This window comes from Pan paniscus, chromosome 6 (assembly GCF_029289425.2).
Source record: "Pan paniscus chromosome 6, NHGRI_mPanPan1-v2.0_pri, whole genome shotgun sequence".
NCBI classification, from domain to species: Eukaryota; Metazoa; Chordata; class Mammalia; order Primates; family Hominidae; genus Pan; species Pan paniscus.
Window position 1 is genome coordinate 161,623,945 of NC_073255.2, and position 15,702 is coordinate 161,639,646.

The 15,702-nt window shown below is 38.2% G+C and overlaps 1 protein-coding gene across 1 annotated transcript; it reads right to left on the bottom strand.

The window, feature by feature from the left end:
- Positions 1-1,127: 1,127 nt before the first annotated feature.
- Positions 1,128-14,678, bottom strand: LOC130541649 (uncharacterized protein encoded by LINC03043). Its single transcript, XM_057302732.1, has 4 exons — positions 14,413-14,678; positions 11,690-11,746; positions 5,820-5,893; positions 1,128-1,398 (listed from the first exon to the last, which is right to left on the bottom strand). The coding sequence occupies exons 1-4, from the start codon at positions 14,491-14,493 to the stop codon at positions 1,338-1,340; spliced, it is 273 nt and encodes a 90-aa protein (XP_057158715.1). The 5' UTR covers positions 14,494-14,678; the 3' UTR covers positions 1,128-1,337.
- Positions 14,679-15,702: the final 1,024 nt, after the last annotated feature.

Consider the following 15,702-nt stretch of genomic DNA (forward strand, 5'->3'; position numbering starts at 1 on the left):
TTCTGTAACCAAATACAGATTCTAATCGAGTTAGATAAGAGAATTCCAATTATAACTATTTATTTACGAGCCTGGGTGTTAATCATCCTGTGGCCCCTTTCCTACTATCTCTTATACTTGAATTTCAAACCCTTTCCTGCCAAATATTTATTTTACAATCAACTGTACATAGATACCCTTTGAACTTAAAACCTGAAAGAAAACAGTCTGAAAACAATTATCTTAGAAGTTCCCATAACAAATCAGCCTTTAATCCTGACTATTATTCTAGGCACTGTTATTTGTATAGGGAATTCCTTTTTTGGTCAATTCTATACATTCACCCAGGTTTGTGGCCCCATGCAGAGTCTAGGATTATTACTCTGGTTTATAGCTTTAGAAAATTTTATAAAACCACAACAACACAATGTCTTCACCAAATTATGTAAAGTGTTACTATTTCCCATAATGGTTTGTGGGGAAAAAAAGTATACATACATATAACTATTTAAGCACTTACTAATTTAGCAAATATTTATCTGCTATCTGTTATGCAAAAAACAGTGAGGTATACTTGCATATTTACAAAAATAGAGCTATTCTATAAGGAAGCTTGATATGTCTATTGTCCTAGCTCTAGGAAATATTTATTTTGATGATTTTATTTTTTATTTTTTTTCTATTTTTGAGACGGAGTCTTGCTCTGTCGCCTAGGCTGGAGTGCAGTGGTGCAATCTTGGCTTACTGCAACCTCTGACTCCCGGGTTCAAGCGATTCTCCTGCCTCAGCCTCCCGAGTAGCTGGGATTACAGGTGCATGCTGCCACGCCCATCTAATTTTTTGTATTTTAGTAGAGACAAGGTTTCACCATGTTGCCCAGGCTGGTCTGGAACTCCTGAGCTCAGGCAATCCACCCGCCTCAGCCTCCCAAAGTGCTGGGATTACAGGCATGAGCCACCACGCCTGGCTCTTTTGATAATTTTAAACCAATAGGTATGAAATAGACTATGTAAAAAGGGAAGTGAAATCTAATGGTACAGCTTAGAAAAATCCTCAGATAAAAGAATTTTTCCCAGAAAAACAAAAGCAAACGATTTAATTTTTAAAAGATGGCTAAGAAAGACAAAAAGAAAATCAAAACGCCAAGGGAAATTCTCAGGATTTAGGTTAAAGGTTGTTTTAATCTACAGTTAATATCTCGAAAATTCTTCAGGATTTTCTACTAACATTGGTACATTGAAACAATGCCTGACATATTTTCTCACTATATGTCTTCAACAATGCATGGTTGCTAATGACAGCATTTGCTCATGAGCCTTCCCTGCAGGAGAGATAAAGCCTCTGGGGTGAAGAATTTTCTACAACAGCAGACCTGCCATAGCTGATCTGTCAGGGTGAGTCAGACAGGCATTCTGCTCCCTAAGGATGACAAGAAAACAAATAAAAATAAAAGAAAATGCAAACATTTTCATAAAAGGCATTTGGCAAATTAGTAGCTGCCCTAAGGAATTCAAAGCAAGGGCAGAAACTATTAGCACTTCATTCACAAAAATCTTTTGATTTCAATATTTCAAACAGATAAATTAAACCATGTATTATGTCTTCTGATAGTTCAACTGCACAAATACATATTGTGGAAACTTGGCCAACATTACAATGATTTCATTCACATGCAGCTCATGCTCATTTTTCATTTTTTTGATACAAATATTTGTCAATTTCTACTACTGCAAGGCACAGTGCTAGGCACTGGGGAATGCAATGATGAGCAGAAACCAACAAGGACTGTATCTCCATCCTGCGGAGCCCACGCAGTTTAATGAGGATGGGGAGGCAGGCATAGTAATTAAAAGTTCCTATAAGCACATGAGGAATTGCAGTGGGCACAGATTTGAAGGAGAGATATGTGGTGCCTAGAATCTATGATTGTAGTATTTTAACTAAACCAGAAATTGAAAACAACTTCTATAAAGAAGTTCTGAAGGACCCTTAGATATTAACTAAGCAGGGAGGGAAAAAGTTATTGTGAGCAGAGGAAACACCCATGTCCTAAGGCATGGTGGCAGGAAAGGGTATGATCAGTTGAGGGGGCTGAAAAGAGGCCATTGTGGCTAACACAGAGAGTGCCAAGGCACTGTGGCATGAATGGCACTGAAGACATGGGGGATCCACATCCTAAAGGGCCTCAGAGGCATGATACAGAGTTCTGTCTCTACCCTGAGAGAGAAATAAAGTCAATGAAGCATTTAAAGGGCATGTTTCTGCATGTGTGCATCTGCTTGTGGGGGTGTCATGCTGTTTGAGAGACATGACATCATCAGATTTGTTTTTATTCTCTATTTAATCGTCTCTTAATTTTACCAACAGACAGCTATCCTGTTAACAGTTTCTGTACATGGTAAGAGTAACTGGGGTTGAATATAAAGTGGTTTTACATCTAGACTGTGGAAAGTACAAATAAGTCTGCATAAAAAAACACTCACAAGTTTTGCATTTTTTTATGTAAGACAATGCAACTGAATGGCTTTTTAAAATGTACAATTTGTATTCAGAGATAGTATAATTTGCTATTCTTAACATGAAGAGAATCAAGGAAAACCGCCTTCCTATTAAAACCAATTAAATATTTGAATCACCTTTAAGCATGTACATTACACTCTTGCTCCTGATCAATATAATGCGTAAAATATTCTGTACCCACCAGTATTAGTTACATGCAAAGAAGAATAGTGTCCCCCTTTTTTCCCGGGAACTTAGGAATAGTAAATGCACAAGAGGTTAGAAATATAAAAATTCTGAATATATTCTGGGTATACCAGGCTGAATAATGCACTGAGTAATAACATATAGAATGACAATAACAATAACTTACTGTTATGAGTGACTTTAGTAATAAAAAGAAATCAACTCATAGAATATTATCATTTCAAGTCAATCTAGTAATATAGTAATATACCTATAGAATTAGGGACAAAATTATACATGTCATAACATTTCCAGTTTTTAACTGATTGAGTGCATGTTATGTGCTAGGTGTTTCCAACATTTCATATTATCTTTGTGAGCTAGTTGTTTGCAGGAGGGGAACTCACAGAGCTCGAAGCCCAGACCTGCTGAAGCCTGAGTGTGAGTAATAGAACCTCACTTCATCCCACCTCTATGTAAACACTCGAGAAGGTGCTAATTTTGTTTTGCAGTAGTTATTTGCACCTAGTGAGGAAGCAGGCATGTAGCCAGAATTTCCAGAACAGCCTAGCTGATGCCATGAGGAAGAAAAAAAAAAAAACTAGAGAAAGGCAAAGGAAGCTTCTCCTACCTGATGGTGTTCTTGCTCAATTTAGGCAGTATCATCTGAAGCTATGTAATTTCACAGCAATGCTAAGGTCACATGAGAAGTCACGACTGCCTCTGAAACCTCACTGTGCTAATTCCTGTTTTACGTATCTGTTCTCTGTTTTTTCTACCTAAGTTTCCTAACCATTTGCCATTAAAATCTTATATCTTTCTGTTGACTGCATTCCCATCCCATTGTGACAATATAGAAAGTATTACACTCATTTTATAAAGACACTGAAGCCCTAAGCATAACAGTCACTCCTCCAAATTAACCAGCAATAATAATGAGGTTATAATAAACACAACTATGTCTTTGCATATGAAACTGTTAGGAAAGGGCAAAACACTGAAGACACACTTCTATAAATGTGTAATCGTGACACCGTGTGGAGAAAATTTAGGTTGTTTCTTTTGATGTTACACAAGAAAATCATATGTGATAATATGAACATGTTTATTTTACCATCAAATAAGCTCTATGAATACAGGAAATGTGTCTATTTCATTCACCTATTTAAAGCCAGCGTCCAGCAGAGCCCTGTGTGTCATAGCCACTTAATCAATACTTAAATTTTTAAATTTTCAAATGCCTATTGATTTAAATTATTTCATTACTTCATTAAGGTGAAAAAAATGTAGTTTGGTTATTTGAGGAACATAAGTGATGTTTCTGTGAGGGTGTTTTGGATGAGACTGAAATTTAAATTGATGGACTTTGATCAAAGCAGATTGCTGTCTGTGGGTGGGCCCCATCCAATCAGTTGAAGGTCTAAATAGAACAAAAGACTGCCCTTCCCAAGCAGGAGAGGATTCTGCCAGCAGACTGCCTTTAGATTTCAACTACAATACCAGCTCTTCTCTAGACCTCCTGCCTGTTGGCCACCTGATGCAGGTTTTGAACTTGCCAGCCTCTATAATTTATTGAGCCAATTTTTCAAAGTAAATTTCTCTCTCTTTCTACACACACATGCACACACACACACACATACACAGCCTATTGGTTCTGTTTCTCTGGAGAACCCTGACATAATACAATTAGTATTAGCATAACTTTTTAAGGATATGGGTATTTCAGTGTAAACAATCTTAAATGATATACAGACTATTAAGATGAGGTGGAAAGAACATGAAGTAGAAAAGTCGCAGGGCCAGGTCCAAGATTTCTCTATTTATTTATTCATTCACTTCTTTATTCATTATATACTTTCTGAGCATCTATGATAACCCCAGACACTGTTCCAGGAGCTGAGGGTACAGTGGAGAAGGAGGTTGACCAGCTCTTTCGTCTTATGCTTGTTTAAAACTAGTGGAATAGATGAGCAATATATAAGTCAACAATTGTATTAGTCAGAGTTCTCTAGAGAGACAGAACTAATAGGATATATTTATATATGAAGAGGAGTTTATTAAGGAATATTTACTCACACAATCACAAGGTACAGTCCCACAATAGGCCCTCTGCAAGCTGAGGAGCAAGGAAGCCAGTCCGAGTCCCAAAACCTCAAAAATAGGGAAGCTGACAGTGCAGCCTTCAGTCTGAGGCCAAAGGCCCAAGAGCCCCTGGCAAACCACTGGTGTAAGTCCAAGAGTCCAAAAGCTAAAGAACTTGAAGTCTGATGTTCAAGGGCAGGAAGCATCCAGCACAGGAGAAAGATGAAAGCTGGAAGACTCAGCAAGTCAAGTCCTTTCAACTTCTGCCTGCTTTATTCTAGCCATGCTGGCAGCTGATTAGCTGGTGTCCTTCCAGTTTGAGGGTGGGTCGGCCTCTCCCAGTCCACGAACTCAAATGTTGATCTCCTTTGGCAACACCCTTACAGACACACTCAGGATCAATACTTTGCATCCTTCAATCCAATCAAGTTGATACTCAATATTAACCATCACAAGTAAACAGACAAGTTACTTTCAGAAAGTAAAGAAAAAATAAAACAGGCAGATACGATACAGAATTATTTAGATTGGGTAATCAAGGAAGGCTTCTCCAAAGAGGTGACTTTTGAGTAGAAAGATGACTAGAAATAAGAAGCCAACCATGCCAAGATCTGGAGTCAGAGCATTTCAGGCAGAGGAAACAGCAAGTACTAAGGCCTAGAGGCAGGAGAGTATTTGCCCAGAGTACTTGAGACAAATTCCTTGGCCTCTCTGAGCCATGGTTCCTCATCTGTAAATTAATGGTGATGAGACATACTTTAAGAGTTGTTGTCAGAATGAGATAATGTTTATAAGGTCTGAAGCACAATTATGGCCTATAACAGAAACTTGAAAAATGGTCATTATTAAGGGAGTGTAGCAGAAAGGTATAATTTAAATTGGGAATAGGGGAGCATACAGAAATGATTTTGAAGGAAATTTGAACTAAACTCTGAAGGATGAACCAGAGGAACCAGAGACTGTCAGATGGTGAAGGAGGAGAATATTCTAAGCAACATTAACAACACACATGTACACTGTGCATGCACACACATGCGTGGTCATACACACACACACATCACACATATCCTTACTTCACTGTGGTTTTGTTGCTGGTGAGCAGGTACAGATTCTTGACTTCACCGCACAAAAGAACTTGAGAGCGAGCCTAAAGTAAGAGTAAGCAAAGTTTATTTATTGCAAAGCAAAAGTACATTCTGAGAGGCAGAGCAAGCTACTCAGAGGCAGACAGCAGCTAGTGCCTCAAAGGAATTCCTTTTATGGGAGCTGTACATACATTTTCATAACATACGACCTGGGAAGGTCAAATATGCAAATGCAGACCTGCAGCTGGAGCATGCGCTTAGCAGTAACACACATCGCATGTATCATGCCCCAACACAAATCATGTGTATCATTAGCATATAAAATCTCCACCTAGGGGTGCTTTTTTAAATTATTAAAATGAGTAAAAGTTTACTAAAAGCTAAACCTTGATTCTAGCTGCATATGCAGGACACCAGAGAAGCCCCTGGCCACCCACTTTCCTTTCTCCTCCCCCTTGCCTTCCCCCAAGGCAGGAATTTGTACCTAATAGCTTCTTGGGCTTTTGGTGCCGATTGGTTGGAGAATGGGGAAATTCCATCAGGAATAAGAAACTTTTGTTCTCTTTCCCGGGCCACACTGGATGTCAGGAACTTGTAACCATCTGGTTAGTGGTCTGCTGGTACCCTGTAGGACTGCTTACCTTGCAAAAGAGGTGCTGATGCACACAAGGATGCAAGGGATGTAGGGCTGTCTGTGGAGGGGCCCGCGGGGCTTCACACAAAGGGACAAGTCAGTATAGCCCCGATATGATTTGGCTGTGTGGCCCCAACCAAATCTCATCTCGAATTATAATCCCCACATATCAGAGGAGGGGCCTGGTGGGAGGTGATTGAATCATGGGGGCCAATTTCCTCCTTGCTGTTCTCATGATAGTGAGTGAGTTCTCATGAGATCCTGTTGTTTAAAAGTGTGTGGCACTTCCCCCTTCTCTCTTTCTCTCCTGCTCCTCCATAAGACCTACTTGCTTCCCCTTCGCCTTCCACCATGATTGTAAGTTTCCTGATGCCTCCCAGCCAGGCTTCCTGGACAGCCTGCAGAACTATGAGTCAATAAACCTCTTTTCTTCATCAATTACCCAGTCTCAGGTAGTTCTTTATAGCTCTGTGAAAATGAACTAATACAGCTCCCTAACCTTACTTATCTTGCCTCAGTTTGACTGTTGTTTTTAAATTAAAATCACCCTACTTTGAAATTAGAACAAAACCACAAAATTTTATTAATTTACATACCAAATCTTTTAAAACTCATAGGTCTACTTTATATTGCTCGCAATCCAGGAAGAAAAAAGGAAAAAGGGAAAGTGAGAGAGAAAAATATAGAATATGGATGGCAGAGAGAAAAAGCCAAGACACACATGGAGAACAATGCTAGAGGAAGTAAGTGAATCAAGAGGCATTGAGGCAGGAAGAAGAGTGTTGACTTAGGGAGAGATGGAGATGATGGTAGAGGGAAGAAGTGGTCAAAAAGGCGGAGGAGGAGGAAGCCGCACAAGACACATCCCTGGACTCAGGAAAAAAATCACCCAGTCGTCTGGAGCTGAGCAGACCAGGCAAAATGGCAGCATGCTAACCTTGAAAACATTCTGGAAAAAATTGCTTAAAAAAATGTATATATTAGTTTCTGAAAAAATTATCTTTGACATTCTGACTGAAGGAATTCATGTTCCTCATTCAATATGGAAATAGAACAAAATGTATTTCCATGCGACAGAAATATTTCTCACATAACAATTTTCTTCCTTTTAATTCAAGAAACCAGGAAGGAACTTTGCCATGAGAAAAATGGAAGAGAATTTTTACTGGCCTATCACTCATAAACTATTTTTCTTCCCCATTTCTTATCCTTTACTTTCTATTTCACCATACTGCCTTATCTGGTCATGTGTGTATGTATCTCTATCTATCTATCTATCTATCTATCTATCTATCTATCTATCTATCTAATATATGCTTTCGTTTTTCTTACTTTTCCCTCAAAACATACGTGCCCTCTTCAATTATTTTGTGAATGTTAGAAATCTATTAAAACATACCATCATTGGCTGGGCGCGATGGCTCCGGCCTGTAATCCCAGCACTTTGGGAGGTCGAGACGGGCAGATCACGAGGTCAGGAGATCGAGACCATCCTGGCTAACACGGTAAAACTCTGTCTCTACTAAACATATAAAAAATTAGCCGGGCATGGTGGCACGCGCCTGTAGCCCCAGTTACTCAGGAGGCTGAGGCACGAGCGTCGTTTGAACCAGGGAGGTGGAGGTTGCAGTGAGCTGAGATCATGCCACTGCACTCCAGCCTAGGTGACAGAGTGAGACTCCATCTCAAAAAAAAATCAAATAACAATAAAAAAAGTTATTATTTCAACATGATAACCTATGTTCACTGATTATGTTTTTATTCATTCCTGAGAAAAATTAATGTGAACTGTTCATTTTATCACAACTCAATATCAACCCTGATTTTATTTTTAGCTCATTGCTGAAACTAAGAAATGTCCATTGACTTTCTGAAAGCAATAGCATAATGCTTCTACTTTTGTCATTAATGACAGTGATTGTGATAGATGAGCACCTCAAAGTTTCTGTGCATAAACATAGAACTAACTCAGAAAATTGTTCTTTAAAAAAAATACCCACCTGTTATTAATATAGTCACTACGTAAATAGTTACTCAGTCTTAAGACGGAGGAGTATGCAACCTCACTAACTATAATTGTTTACTAAAATAAATATTTCCATGCTATCCATAATGCTTTTAGTAAAAAAGGGAGGCTCATAACAATTGTAGTGCAAATTAAATCTGAATTTAAAAAACGCATAATTCTAATTGTTGAATTCCGAAAATAAATAGCCCAAATCATTCTTTTTTTTTTTTTTTTTTTTTTTTTTTTTTGTATTTTAGAACTCTCGAGAGATATGTGAAGGAAGGGATCCAGAATCCAAAGTAAAAGTCCACCACATATTCACAGCTGTGGCATCTTCCACCGCCTAGAAACTTACCCAGGAGTAAAGGCTTTCCTAACTCAGCAGCCTTAATGACTTGCCCAGAGGAAGCTGGTCCAAAAGGCGCTCTCCAGGTTAGTGTAGTTTGTCCCTAAGCAGACTTCAGATAGTAGGCTGAGAGTGCATTTGGATGAGCTTACTAAATGGAAAGCCTTCCTTTTTTTTTTTTTTTTTTTTGAAGTTCTGAGTGGATGCTGTAACTTTAGTCTTCCTCCAAAACTATTTGGAATCTCTGAAAACCTTCATAAACTCAAGAAAGGACCTATGTTTCTCATGGTCTCCAAACATAGTATTGCCAAGATGCTGCTTGAACTTGTAGGGTGTTTTCTCTGACTGGGCTGCCTTCTGGCACCAGATTTTTTTCTGCAAGATTAGTCCAGAATACTGTGGGAAAGAGCTCCCTCTCCTGCCGCGCAGAAGGTAATGCTACTGGATACGATTGCCTGAGTAGGCTAACTGCTTCCAGAAGCCAAACTGTTTAATTTGATCACGTGAAGTTTGCACTTTAGTTTGGATAGATCTTTTCTATATTTATAGTCCTTGATTTGTAAGTCCAAGTTTTATATATAAACAAATGCATAATTAAAACATCCATTCTAGATTGCTTGTATAAACAAAATGTATAATTTGCACATTGACTACAGATTTTCTTCAGAAAAACAACAATTACTTCGTATGTGCTTTTGGAACTAATAGAAATCTGTTCAGCTGTGATTTATATGCACTTCCAAAGTGAGATTGTTACAGAGGAAATTGTGGCAGTTAATCAACATGCAAATGACATGTTTATGTATGACTTAAAATGAATTTTGACAGAAGTATGAATGCCAAATTTAAATCTTTAGCCTTGCAATGAAAATTACACAAACCACAGAAAGATCTGACTTACCTATAGAAATATTGAAGTTAAGAGTTTTAATTAATGCTTTCCAGATTAATACTTTTCACTTGTTGATAACAGGTCAAATATGAAATAGAAAAACTCAAAATGCTAGAAGTAAAAAAACACTTTTTTACTCAAAACCTTTCCTGTCACCTTCATCTGCAACATGTTATGTTACTCATTCTAGTAAATAGTTTTTAGGCATGTCTTCAGAATTCAAATGAGTATATCTATGATATGGTTTGGCTTTGTGTCCCCACCGGAATCTCATCTTGAATTGTAATCCCATAATCCCTCGGTGCTGTGGGAGGGACCCATGGGAGGTAATTGAATCGTGGGAGCGGTTTCCCCCATGATGTTCTCGTGATAGTGAGGGAGCTCTCATGAGATCTGATGGTTTTATAAGCGTCTGACATTTCCCCTCCTGGCACTCATTCTCTCTCCTGCCACCCTCTGAAGAGATGCCTTCTGCCATGATTGTAGGTTTCCGGAGGCCTCCCTAGCCATGCAAAACTGTCAGTCAATTTCTTTTCCTAATAAATTACCCAGTCTCAGGTATTTCTTCACAGCAGCGTGAGAACAGACTAATACAATCTAAGTGGCCATACTGACAGAATTATTTTTCTCTATTTATAAATATTTGAAGTACTACAGTTTCTGAATCTCAAACATGAAAGTTATTTTCACATTAGGAACTTTACAAGGTTTTAAATAAAAGAAAGGAGTTGTTATGAAAAAGAATGAGATGAAAACAGAAACAAAAAAGTAATTAAAGCAATTCTCAGTAGTGTCCCTCACCTGTGCTTTATTTAATTCTCACACTGAATTGGAAAATCCCCAAATTAATATGAATTAACATTTATTGAGTGTTCCACAAATGTTAGCTACTATTATCTACTAGGCACTGTGCTGATTGCATTACATTCCTTATCCCCTTTAAACTTCAAGACTTCAAGGAAATTTAAGCACATTGAGGCCAAAAGAGTTAAATAACGTGACCAAACTCACACTGCCAGGAAGTGGTGGAGCTGTATTTTCAGCCAAGGTCTGACTCCAGACCCCATGGTATTAACCGCTACCCTGTACATTTCAGACTAAATGATTTATTAACAACTATGATTTCTCTGACAATGCTTTGACATTTCTTTTTCTTTTTCTTTTTTTAGACGGAGTCTCGCTCAGTCGCCCAGGCTGGAGTGCAGTGGCGCGATCTCGGCTCACTGCAAGCTCCGCCTCCCGGGTTCACGCCATTCTCCTGCCTCAGCCTCCCGAGTAGCTGGGACCACAGGCGCCCGCCACTACGCCCGGCTAATTTTTTTTGTATTTTTAGTAGAGACGGGGTTTCACCGTGTTAGCCAGGATGGTCTCGATCTCCTGACCTCGTGATCCGCCCGTCTCAGCCTCCCAAAGTGCTGGGATTACAGGCGTGAGCAACTGTGCCCGGCCGCTTTGCCATTTCTTGAGTACACTACTGGTTAATGAATTTTGTGTGGAACTGAAGTTAGAGTTAACAGAGCCAGGATAGCATATAAAATGCCAACAAGAAAAGAGCCCCCAAAGGAGAAATACTAGCTTTTGATGTGAGAGACAACAAAGAGTCAAAAGAGGATAAGTAGAATGAAGACAAGTGAATTTGGTCAGATCTGGGCAGAGATTAACTTAAATGACAAGGCTTCAGTATAGAGAATGGGATGGGTGTAAGAAAATTCTCTCTATATATACATATGTATATATATGTATATAATGTAGTTATGAGGTGGAAAAGAAGAAAATAGTAATCAAAAAGGTGAAGATGGAAAGAAGGAAAAGAGAAGAAAAAAAGAGAGTAAAATGTATTTAGAATTTTCCATGGGATAAGCATTTTTATGTCACTGCATATAATTTTCATATTAACTGCCAAGCACATAATAACTTAGAATACTTTTTCTCATTTTTAAAGATGAAAGTACTAAACAACATTTTGGAGAAGACTTACCTGATAGAATTTGAAGAGCCAAGACTTAAACTCACATCCTTTGATTCCAATACTGCCCTGTGGGTTTAAGCATAAAGAGGGAGGGAACTATAGAGAGATGTCCTAGATGATTTTGAATAGATATCATTTGGTTGCTATATTGAAAATATTTTGGATATTACTTATAGTTATGATACATATTTGTTAAACAAAATGGAAAAAACATTTTCTAAAATTTCCTCCTGTTTGTTGCATTCATTTTAAAAGAAAAATACTTATACTTTTCTTGTTGTGAATTGGAATGCATTTTTATAATTCTGAAAATGAACTTTTTCATTTCTGTTTATACCATCGTAGAAAGGGAGAATTATGCTTGAAACAGAGTCTGTCAGGCATTGGTATAGATCCCTTTCTGCATCATTTGGGTCCAAAGGAAGAGGAAAAGGGATAAATCATGACCAGCTAAGAGATCCAATAAATTGGAGGAAATTAGGAGGTGCACACTTTTTGTTTGGAGACACTATTTTCTTTGTTTTGACTGACAGCCCAAAATTATCTAAGATAGGGGTGTGTGTGTATGTGTGTGTGTGTGTGTGTGTGTGTGTGTGTGTGTGTGTGAGACCTGAAAACAGTAAGTCAGGAGTATGCACCATGATCATTGTGTCCTGGGCACCAGTTAAGGTCCGAGCTCCCCAGATGGTGAGCGCCAAGGGTTACATTGAGATCTCCGCTTATTCCCAGATACACTTGCTATGAGGTGGCAGGTTAAGTTTGGTCTTCTTTCGCTCCTCTTTTATTTGCTCTACATGGGGTAGAAATCTCCCAACGTTTGTGGAGAGTGACTGTCACTATTTCATATTTAACTGCACTGGTGAAGAGTTTATTTTCCTTTAAAATTGTTTTTATTTTTGTTAAATAACCACTTTGTCATTTTAATGGCAATCTGCATAGAGGGAGTTAGATATGCGCTAATGTTGTCACCTTAAATCTAAGTTAGTTTTGAGGGAACCATTATCACACATTTTGAATGAAGTTAACATCATTCAAAACTAACATGTGGGAAATCCTTTAAGTGGTTGTTTTTCGCAAATTTTCAAATCTAGAGTATATCTCAAAATACTCTCAAGTATATAGCCTTGTATTCATGAAAGAATCAGATTTTAAGTGAGGGATTTTATTTTCCTCCAAATAAATGGATTTAATGTTTCTCTTAATTATGTGTCACAAATTGGACTAAAATTTCACAGGGCCTGCCTATACAGGAATCTAAACAATACCAGTTTGTAGAGTCCAGGGGAATGTAAGAAAAATACTTTTTTCTTTTAGGTATTTATTCAAATAACATACCATTCAAGGGATTCATTTGTAAGTCATTTAAATAATTTTAAGGAGGAAGTCAAATCCTATACAAGCTAATAAATTATAAGCAAATATTTATGAAAGTTCATTTCACTGCCTATGGGAAGGTTACTCTTCCTCTCTTACTCGATTGTTCTATACTACTAAGAAAGAAACACTGAAGTTCCCTGTGGATGAATAATCAGTATATGCCCACAAAGACTGGAAATCATGTTGTTTGGAGACATACATCTACAGCCTCACAACTAATCCGAAAGACACAGACACATATTGGTTGATTGCACTTCCTTCCCTTTCTCAAGATTTCCATTTCTCATCTCTCCTTTGAACCCATTTTCTTCTTTTCTGTTCCTCATCTCCACATGTTTCTTTGGTCTATTTAGTTTTTTCTTCAGGTAATCTCTCAGTTTTTCAAGCATCTTTATTGTGTATTTTTCTGTTAGTCTCTCTTTCCTTTTACATAATCTGACATTTACGCTTTCTCTTTTTTGCCCATTATATTATCTGCCATTTCTATCTCTTATTAAACCAAACTAAATACAGCCTGAGAAGGACTCCATACTTCTATATTTGCATCCTTGTGGATGAACTGCAACCTAACTGAATAGGTAGACAAGATTGAAAACTTAAGAGTATGCCCTGTAATAATCACTGAGTCTTGGCCAATCCCAGCAGCCATATTTCAACCAGTTATACACTGCTGAGCATTCAAACTGTGTTCAATAAGGCAAACGCCAAGCTGTAACCAATCCAGCTGTTTCTGTACCTCACTTTAGATTTCTGTACCTCACTTTACTTTTTTTGCCTATAAATTTGTTCTGGCCTTGAGGGACCCCTGGAGTCTCTCTGAATCTGCAGTGATTCTGGGGGCTTCTCGATTCACGAATCGTTCATTGTTCAATTAAACTCCTTTACATTGAATGTGGCTGAAGTTTTTCTTTTAATACTCCTATCCTTATTGTCCCCATTCTCTCCTTTATAATTTCAACCACCCACTTTATCCCTCTTCTCTTTCCCCCAAGGATAAAGCACTCATGTAATTCCAATTTACCTCCCATGATAAGTAGATTCCACTGTCGTTTTTTTCTTTGTTTGTTTTTGGTTTTGCTTTGGCAATTCTCTTTCTTTCCCAAGGAATAGAAAAGATTTAATTCAGAAACAACATTCAAATTATCATTTGCTCTAGTAAGTATAATTGGCATTTGTTAACTTTTAATAAAAGGATATTTTAACCATATAAAGGAGCAGAGCTCTCAGTCTTGTTGCTGATGAGAAGCATTTTGTTCTCCATTATAAAATGTACTCTTCCTCTGAGACACACATCATGCTTCCTTGACACAAGCCAGCCTTCTCCTTATTGCCATTGTCTTAGTTTCTGATCATACCTCCATGTTTGTCAAAGAGTAGATTTCTGCTTCATCCTGTGTGATTTCAGGAGCCTTGGTACAAACCCTTTCTGCTCCCATTACTTCCAGTAACTTTCACCATCACTCTCAGGAAGCCCTCTCTCAGAAGCGGATTTCTGCCTGCTTCACTTAACATGTCTCAAGTTGGATACCCAGCGTGGTCCTCCTACTGAAACAAGAGTGCCAGCTATACCAACAGAAAATCTTTTTACATGCCTAGCTGATTTGGTTCAAAATGGAGGAGCAGAGAGCCCAACTCTGAAGTGAAAGCAGAAACACTGGGCAGTAAATGACAAAATTAGCTTTGCTCTCAGTGGTTTCTGACAACCCCGTGGCAGGACTGGGGTGGAAGGAGGAAGGAGATAAAGCCTAAAACCTTAATACAGCTTGGACCCCAGAGTACTAAACGATCGGAGCAAAGGTGAATGAGAAGTAAATCCTCTCCTTTAGAAAAGGATCAAAAAGAACTATGTCTGTCCAGAACTTGGTGCCTCCTTAGAGGATTTATAACCATTAGCAAGCTTTCTCGCGAGTCTTTAGTTCAAATTTTCACCATTTTTCTTGTCTGAAGAAAGTTTGAGGGAAAATTTTAAGTTAAGTTAGTCCTGGCTTTAGTTTTCTAAAAATAGAACTTCAAGATATTGAAAAGATAAACCTTAAAATGAAGAAACCCAGAGAAAGGATTATAGAGCAGATTTGTATAGTTGAAAAGAGAATGATTGAATCTGCAGGGAAAAGAAATTATCCAGAATGTGAAAGCACAAGTAGGAAAAGTAAATGACAGAGTAAAAGAAATATGCAGCTATTCAAAGTTCCAGAAAGAATAGCAGAGACATTGGAAGAGATGGTGGCTAAAGCTTTTCCAGAACTGTTAAGGGACATCGGTATTTAAATTCAGGAAGCTCAATGAATCCCAAGCTGAAAACAATTAATTAACACCTAAAACCATTATAATGAAATTGCAGGGGCCCCTAAGGGCAAAGAAATTATAAGCTATAATTTTTTGCTCTCAATGATGTCACTGTCTGCAGTAGGGTAGAAGACCCTGAATTTCCTGTTTTACGGCATTTATTTTTGGAATGAGAGGCCCTCATGACTGTTGCATCTGTTAATCCTGGTTTCCCTCTCCATCCCACTTTCATTTCCCCATAGCACTCGTTAATAGGAACACTAACTCCTGCAAACCTATAATTTCATTCTGGCTCCAGTGAAGTCCTGAAAATCCAGAATCTCAAATACAGCAGTCTATCTAAAACAGGGTGGAGACTC